This window comes from Octodon degus, unplaced genomic scaffold (assembly GCF_000260255.1).
Source record: "Octodon degus isolate 3935 unplaced genomic scaffold, OctDeg1.0 scaffold00089, whole genome shotgun sequence".
Taxonomy (NCBI): Eukaryota; Metazoa; Chordata; class Mammalia; order Rodentia; family Octodontidae; genus Octodon; species Octodon degus.
In genome coordinates this window covers 9,990,115-9,999,177 of record NW_004524665.1, presented here as the reverse complement: position 1 = coordinate 9,999,177, position 9,063 = coordinate 9,990,115, and the positions used below count along the sequence as shown (strand labels likewise).

General features: G+C 45.2%; 1 protein-coding gene across 1 annotated transcript; it reads right to left on the bottom strand.

Annotated features, from left to right (window-relative positions):
• Positions 1-4,240: 4,240 nt before the first annotated feature.
• On the bottom strand, positions 4,241-6,373 carry LOC101583925 (protein ecdysoneless homolog). Its single transcript, XM_012516060.2, is given in 2 exon segments — positions 4,241-5,026; positions 5,029-6,373. Coding segments are annotated over 2 exon segments (1,938 nt in total). The 5' UTR covers positions 6,233-6,373; the 3' UTR covers positions 4,241-4,292.
• Between the last annotated feature and the right edge of the window lie 2,690 nt (positions 6,374-9,063).

Genomic DNA, 9,063 nt, shown 5'->3' with positions numbered 1-9,063 from the left:
GACCTGGGCTAGGGCTGGGTCTGGGGGCTCCCGGAACTCGGCAGAAAATCCTACTCGGTGGGCAGGGTGGGGGAGGCACTGCGGAGTGGTGGGGGGTGGCCCAAGGGGCTGGGAGAGGGTCCCTCAGGTGCTCTTTGTTATGGAAATATTTCTCCATCAATTTTGAATGACAGTTTTGCAGGATGTATCAGTCTGGGTTGGAGATTTTTCTTTTAGGGCTAGAAATGCTTCATTCCGAGTTGACCTTGATGTTAGTGTTTCTCCGATTGCGTTTTTTGAAGTCCCTAGCTACTTTTAAGAAATCTTTTTGTGTTTGCTACCCAGAAGCCTGTCTTCTAGGTCTGACATTCTGTCCTCACCCTGGCTGATTCTGCTCTGTATATTGTCAATATAATTTTTAAACTTCTGGACGTCAATTTGAGTCTGTTTCATGGGTTCCATTTTTCCTGTGTTGGGCATTCATTGTTTGCATCATTTTCTTAAACTCCTCTTTTTTTTTTTTTTTTTTAAATCTGTGTGGACTCTAGAGTCAGTAACCGTGTCTTTTGTTCTGGTCATTGATAGGTGTTTTTCAGGTGAATGACACAGCATAGAAACAGGCAGAAGGAAAAAGGAAAAGGGCTTTGTTTTCTTTGAGGACACAGGAGAGAATGTGGGGAAGGCTGAAGCTGAGGCTGCTGTGGCCTTTTGCCGGGGTGGAGTTTGGAGGGGATGTGTACCTGCGAGGCTGATGGGGGCTCTTCCCTGAAGTGGTGGGAAGGGTGAAAGTAAATTATGCCCTGGGCTAAGTTGGGGAAGGCGGAGCTGGTCTTGGGAAGATGGGCTTGTGTTTTAAGGGCATCAGCCATATTAGATGACCACCATGATGATTTTAGCAATTCGCTCTAGGGCCTGAGCCTATTATTCTCATCTTTTGGTTGTTATGAAAAGGGGCATTATCTTAGACTGCTTCCTGCTGAATGGGGCCGTCATCATAGGAGTGAGAAGGATTGACAGGATGATGGTTTATGCCCATGTTAGTGCCAGGTGTCTCAGTTAAGACTAGAAGTTTATCATTAGTGACAACTCGCATTGGAGACTGAAGAAACCTTGAAAAAGTTTAAAAAGACAGCATGTTATAAGTATATTTTTCATCATGATTAAAGGACATAAGAGGGGAAGTAAGAGGGGGGTCTATGATCTGAATGTGTTATTTTATCATGACTATGTTGAAGAGGAGTATTGATCTTTAATTTTTTATATCAGTGTGAGGAAAGGGAGGCAGGGTCATCTGCAGGACCTCAACACAACTATACTGAGGGGCCTCATCAGAAGTATGGAATAACGTGGCAGGATTGAGAGGGCTACAGGTAAAAATAGTGATAGAAGGAGTTTTTATGAACATTAGGTGGATCTGCCATATAAAGAGTTATTAGGGCTGGAATTACCTGACATGTGATGAGTTCACTAGGTGACAGGGTGAGTGGACTGTGATAGTCTGAAGTGAACGTTTTGTCTCTTGTGTTAGTGTGGCAGCTGCTGTGAGTGTGTGGAGACATGGAGTCTATCTGTGGGCTGTGTTGTCCAGTTGTTTAGAAAGGTAGGCTACTGCCTGAAAGGACGATCTCTTTTTATGTCTTAAAACACCCATTGTGTTGTGACCATGAGAGGTGGTGTGTAGGGTAAAAGGCTGAGTGGGGTTGGGTGAAGTGAGAGCCGGGCCTCTTAGGAAGGCCTGTTGTAGCTTGTGAAAGGAGGAACTGTAGGAGCAGTGGAATCAAGGGGCTCTAACAGGGAACCCTTCGATGCCCTGTAGAGTGGCTGTGTCAGAGAGGCCAAGTTGGGAACTCAGAGGCGGAAAAGACTGGTCAAACCAAGGAAGGAGAGAACTTGCCATTTTGTGGTAGGCACCTGAAGGTCATGAAGGAGAGCTTTCTGGTTTGCTGTGATTACACGAGTAGTAGGAGTGAGGGTGAGTCCTAGATATTTGACTTTTGGTGGGGCTATTTTTTTTCCATAATTTTATTGATAAACAACTAGCAATGAGACAGTTTCAAATCAAATTTGTAGGACAGTTTCAATAATTAACACATTGCATACATTCCTCCCAGTGGTTAATTGCTGTACAAGATGCGAACATGATCTCCTATCTATAAACACCATTAGAACAAATCATTCTAACCACTTTGAATACACAGATACAAAATGGACATTCATCTGCATCCCCTTTTTTTGTTAAGTTCCGTTATTTGCATACTATAGATGTGTTAAGGTGTGGCTATTTGAACTTGGGTGGGAGAGACCCTGTGACCTTGTCCTGACAGGAAATTGAGAAGAGTATCTGTGTGTCGTAGGGCTAGGGCATGAGAGAGAGAGTAAAGGAGGAGGACGTCAGTGTATTGGAGGAGCAGGCTGGGCTTGAGGTCAAGGGTTTTGGCTAAAGAAGTGGGGACTATCTCTGAATTCCTGAGGTAGGACTGTCCATGTGAGCTATTAAGATTGGACAGTGTCTGGATCAGTCCATGTGAAGGCAAAGAGGTCTTGCTTGGCATTTTGGGCATAAGGGAATGGTGAAGAAAACATGTGGGCTGGAGTCTCTTCTGATGTTTGGGGCTATCAGGTATTGGAGAATGTAGGGAAACACTGTGGGATCTTTGAGGCACACTTAATATAGGAACAGCATGTGTGGCACGAGTGGGACTGGAAGTGTCTCAGAGTATGTGGTTGACAAGGGAAGAGGGAGGGAGGAGCTAGCTGTACATTGAAGTTGGGTTTGTAGGATGTACACTGTTGGGGGAGAGAGGTGAGAGGAGTGGAGCTTTTGGAGGAGGTTGGGATGGGACAGGTTGGGATCACAAGGAAATTACGAGTGAAGACTAGTCAAACCTGCTGGAGTCAGCAGAGAATGGGCCTGTCTGAAAGGGGTCAGGTAGGTTGGCCATCAACACCCACTATGGAGACTGTAAAGCTAGCACAGTGACTTTAGAACTCAGGTACAACATTATACATGGTCACCCTGTCAGCAAGAAGTTTTTTTACCTGAGTTGTCCAGTGAGACTCGGGACTTTAACAAAGATACCTTGATATGGGCCATGGAACCCAAGCTCTGTTGTTCCTCTTCAGTGGCAAGACCAAGCAGGTCAAGTATTGATGGATCTGGCTGGAGTGAGTTTTCCCGTGAGGGCAGGGAATTGGATGACTTACCCACTCTCTGGCGGACAGGGCAGTCGCATTTCCAGCAACCCTCAGGCTTGTAGATGTCCTAGTGATGGCTGCCGGTTGGTGCAGGCTCATGCCCAGTGTCCTTCTTCAGCACACTTGGCTCAGGTGGCAACATTGTTTAGGCTCAGCATTACCTTGTCAAGGTCCTGCTTTGATGGGAGTCCCGAGTGTCGCAGCCAAAATTTGGCCCTGTGTATAGTTAATTTTGGTCTCTATTATTGAAGACGTGGAAAGTTAGATTAAGTAAGTTTTCCTGTGGGGTTTGAGGGCTGAGATCCGTGTTTTAAGTTTGGCGTGAATGTCAGGAACAGATAGGGATATGAAATAGGAATTAATAACATTTTTTGGAGAATTTGAATCTACATTAGTATACTTAGTTTGGAGCAATACATTTCATTATTAGAATGCTGAGTACCAAGTACCTTGAAATATATTACTATTTTCTTTTTTTTTTTTTTAGTAGCCAGTGTGGCATGGCACCGCACACCACATCCTGGGTTCAGAGGCCAGCACGGCATGTGGTACTGGGGATCGAACTCTGGTCCTTGTGCTTGCCAGGCAGGTACTTAGACTGCTGAGCTATCTCCCCAGCCTACCTTGGAATATAAAGTGTAACTAGAGAAGTGTCATTTTTTACCAGCCATGGACATTTTAACAGTTAAATCCCTGTAGAATGTTAGCGGGCAACAGTTACATATTTTTTGTAGAGAATACGTGTCATCTAGGGTTATGCACAGTAGGGTAATACAGCAGTCATAACAGGTGGTGGAGCCCCCATTTTGTTTTGGCATCTCTAGACGTAATGGCACACACACACATATATATCACATAAATTTTAGTTAGAAAGGCATTATTTGGCTGATGACCTCATGTTGGCTTGACAGGAACCTCTTATTATAAAGGCCTGACGTATAAGAGAAGGCATGTTTAAATCTGAAAGAAAATTTACATTGTAGAATACTGTATATTTGGAAGGCATAATATATTTAATATATTGAACATCCTTTATGAGAAAACCCTATTTTAGTTTTTTTTTTTTTTTCACTCAGACTCATTGTTTATTTAAAGAGGAAAACAGCTAGATATGTCAGCTAATCTTTCACTGGCTTTTGGGAGGCTCTGTGATCACTGTTGTCTGGCAGTTGCACTCCCATGCTCTGTAAGAGATTTGAGGCAGGCCCTGCCAGGCCAGCTTGGGAGCTGTAGGATTCCAATATATTTGAAACCAGGTTCAGGTCTACATCCACTGGGGCCAGAACAGAATCTCTGGCACCAGAATCTTCCTCATCTGAATTGTTATTGGTAGTCTGAGATGAAGGCTTCTTATTCACTTGCTTGCTAGTGGTAAAACTTTTGCCCATGCTGGTATGTGCCAGCTCCTGGTCCATTTGGGCCATGTATGACTTGAGGCTGTCAAGAGCTCCTTTCAGAGAAGCTTCTTCACCAGGTTCCTGAGTTTCGAGGTCCACCTCATCATCACTGTCTAAACATTCAAAGTCTTCCTCATCCAGATCATCAGAGTCTGACGCCTGAGTCTTCGGTCCTAAAATTTTATCAAAATAATTAAGAAAGGCATCTGTATCAAAAGTGATTGGAGCCTCAGAAGATTCTTGGGGCAGCTCTGCTCCCTTGTGGGTTGAGACTTTGGATATGAAAGCCTTCATGCTGTCTGTGACTTGAGTTAAGTCATAGTTCTGCTCCTCCTCCTCCTTCTTGGAAATGGGTTGTGATTCTCTTGTGCCAGCAGCCTCCTGCAGTAGCTGATCCAGCTGATCTGGTGAAAGCTCTAACCAGTGGTCATCATCCTCTGGAGGAAGGTTAGCTTCTTCTTAAGCTCTTCTATATCAAATGGTACTGTCTGTAATATGGTCAAGATTTCTTCACCAGGGCTCATAGCAAGTGAACTTTCTGTTCGATTTACTGAGAGTTGGAAGTAGTTCTTTGCCATTTCTAGCCTTTCCTGGTATTGAACAGAACCTTCTATGAGTCCCTTAAAATAATCATTCTTTTTCAGACTTTCAAGGAAGCCAGCCCAGAGTGGTGAGGTAGTCACAAGGGACTTCTTGGTGTCCAAAAACTGTGGGCTACATTTGGAGCATAAGATCTCGAATCCATGAGCCAGCTTCATGCCCAGTTCATGGGCTCGGTACTGGGGGTGAGATGGAGGTGGCAGCCGGTATCCACTCCCTCGGTCTGGCACAAACCTCTGTTGTGCCAACTGTGCGTAGAGACATTTAGTGAAAGTAACTGATGTCATTATTTGCGTTTCCGGTAAGAATGTCTTGAAGACACGACAGGCTCGCAGGTCAACTGGATCCCGCAGGTAAAAAGCCTGGACAGTAGCTGCCACCAATCTGAGCCACTGCTTTAGTACCACTGCAATGCCAGCTGGAAGGAAGCAATGTGCTCGGTGCAGCAAGGCCTGAATTTTCTCTGGGTACCCACTGATGTGCCTATTAACAGTGGCTCGTACGGATTCTGAAGACAAAACCTTTTCTGGGTGTGCTGAGTTTATATTTAATGCTTGTGGGATTGTTGGGGGAGTGGCGGGTAACCAGTATACTGCTTCAGATTTCTTTGGTACAGGAATAATGCACAACTCCCCATGATGGAAAAACACCCTATTGACACTATTATCAGGATCTAACCATTTAGGGAGAAAGTCAGCAGCTTCTATTAACAAGAATTCACCATCATTATCTTCAATCCTGGCTACTAACTGTGGAAATTCCTTTGTAATCTGTTTTATTAGATATACAATAAACCATTCATCTTCAATATTGTCCCCAAACTTTGTCATGCCACATATATGAGCAGGAACACCTCTTTTGCCAGGTTTATATTTGAGATTAAAAGGTTGGTTCTGCCAGATATAGGGAGCCAGCATAGGTGCAAATTGGCTCATTATTTTCTCAATATACTTCTCAAGAATCTCTCTGTGTTTTTCTGGGTCCATTGATTCATCTGGTATCAGGAACAGGTGGTACTCCACAGTGTCTTCCACTGCAGCGAGCATGATATTTTCCTCCATTCTTCTTTGAAAAAGCTTTAGGTCTTCTCCTGCGTTTCTCCACCAGGGCTCTTTTCTTGGGTCACCTGTTTCACTGTGACTCGGAAACTACCACCAGCCGCCCAAATCTGAAGCAGTCTGGCTCTCAACGCGCCCTGGAACTCGAGAGCTCCTATTTTAGTTTTTGAAAAAAATTATTTTAACCAAAGGTCAAATTATTAGGAGTGTCAAGGAGATTATTGGGGGCTCTTTATTGATGAGCAAAGGTTGGCCACCCTTTATCCACCAATCAAGAGTCTTGTTTAATAATCTCTCCCCATTTTAATGATTTTTATTTAATTATAAATTAATTTTGAGGGTGCTGGGGAGATGGCTCAGTGCAATAAGCACTTCCCTGGCAAGTGCAAGGGCCTGAGTTCAATCCCCTGTTCCACTCCCCCAAAAATTAATTTTGATATCAGTTAAACCAGCTGGTAACTCAGGAGAAAGCATTTTTTAAGTCTATATCTTAGAGCTCAAATAAAAAAGGAAAAGCTGTGTGTTAGTTGATACATTGTGTCAACTGGGCTGAATCAGCTGCGGCAGATCTCAGCAGTGGAGACCTCGCCCTGCAGGTGGGCAGGGCCCAGGAACTGAGGAAGGCAGGAAGCCACCCTGCCTGGTCTCCTGCTGCCCCGCCCGCTTCTGGGGAGAAGTCTGTCTTTGGAGGAGCTTGTGGACTGAACCCTCCAGTAACTGTGAGCTAAATAAACCTTTCCTTCCTTCATTTTGAGTGTAGGGTATTTGTCCCAGCAATGAGTAAAAAGTAACTAAGACAGAATTTGGTACCAGAGAAGTGGGGTCGTTGCTGTGGCTATACCTGACAATGTGGATTACAAGCTTTTGGGACTGGCTTATGGGAAGAGATAGGAACGATGCAGAGATGTCGCCTGCAAGCAAAGCGCTGGAACAGCTTCAGCTGTTCTGTTTGGGAGATTCTGGTCAGAGCTCAGAAGACCAGAAGGTTGATAGAAAGCCGGCCTGTAAAGACCACGCCGGGGAGGTTTCTGCTGGGAAGAAGGACAGCTTTGGTTGTTGGACTGCGGATGATCTGTGTTATGGGTTGGCAGAAGGCTTGTCTGCATTTTGCTCCTGTCCAGAGACTGCCTGAGACTGAAATTAAGCACAGTGGACTAGTTAATCTTGAAAAAGAAATTTCAAAGCAGCCAAATGTTGGGACAGTGGCATGGTTGCTGTTGGGGGCTTTTAGCCAGATTTATGTTAAGAATGAAGAACAAAGATCCCAAAAGGATGATTTAAAATGTTGTGAGTTTGGCTGGAAAGGAAGCTACTGGAAGGCTGTGGACTGTGAAGACAAAGCTGAGAGGATCTCCATTGCTGAGAAGAAACAGGAGAGTAGAAAAGATGTCCTGAGGGCATCACAGGAGGTGGCAGGTTCTTGCCCTTTGCAGCCTCAGAATCACAAGAGTGAGGGACTTTGCTTTGAGGAGAAAGCTACAGAGCCCCATGTTCCAGAATGGAGGCGGCGGCCACACCAGATTACAGAATGGCGCCAACATAGAGAATTTGTTTCTCGGAATCAGAGTCAGAATGCTCAGCAATCCAGGCACTCAGTTCTTGCAGTCAAGAGAGAAGGAAGCTTGCTTACTGCTCCAGCTGGCAGCAGCCCTTGGCATCATCCACGTGGCTTTGGTTGTAGGCGCATGCAGAATGCAGGCGTTCTGAGGTTCAGAAGGCTTCCACCCAGATTTCAAAAGAAGGCCTGGGAAGCCAGGCAGTGTGCCCATGAGAGGGCAGTGTGCTAAGCTGTTAGTGAGAAGCCTACTCAGTGGAACCCCCAGAAGTTTGAAAAATCCAGGAATGTGGATGGTCTAAGAAAAGCTGCAAAAAGGGAGCAAAGCAGGCCTGAGAGAAAAGCCATAGGAGCTACCAGCAGAAGTGCCACAGGGGTGGAGCCACGTAAGGCTTCTGGAGCTCACTACTCATTACAGGGTGCTTTGAATGGTCCACAGGGCACTTCAGGACTGAACATTTGCCCTTCTGGACCTTGGACTTGTTTTGGTCCCAGGTGTTCGTATCCTGCTGTGTATCCCTTTTGGAATGGCAAGGCCTATCTTGTGCCTGTGAATGTTAGAAGTATTCAACTTTTCATTCAGTTAAGAGTTTGCCTTAGATCTTGGAAGCTTGGGACTTGGATTTTTCAGTGTTGCTGAAACTGGTAGGACTTTGGCAACTCTTAGAGATGGACTAAAATGTTTTTTGCAAAAACGGTTGTGCATTGAGTCTTTGGAGGGCCAGGGGTAACGTGTCATGGTTCTAATGTAATGCAATGTTCAATTTGTAAAACGTTTAAGCATCTCTGTGTACCTGGAAATTGGCTTTAAAAAGTATATGTCTAGTTGCCAAGTTGACAAGGGATGGATTGTGTTAGTTGATACATTGTGTCAACTTGGCTGAATCAGCAGCAGCAGATCTTAGGGTGGGAGCCTTGCCCTGCAGGTGGGCAGGGCCCAGGAATTGAGAAAGGCAGGAAGCTGCCCTGCTTGGTTTCCTGGTGCCCTGCCCTGCTTCGTGGAGAAATCTCAGTCTTACGAGGAGCTTGATCTTGACAGCCGCACCACTTTGGAGGAGCTCCGATCTTCACTGTGGAGCGCTGATCTTGATCTTCGCAGTCAGCTTAGAAGGAAGAGAGAAACTTGATGGACGCTGCCGCAGCTACTGTTCCTCCTCTGCTCTTCATTGTTTTCTGCTGTGTGAACTGCTGTTGTTTGCCTTGCAGCCAGCGGAATATGGACTGAACCTTCCAGTAACTGTGAGCTAAATAAACCTTTCCTTCCTTCATTTTGAGTGTC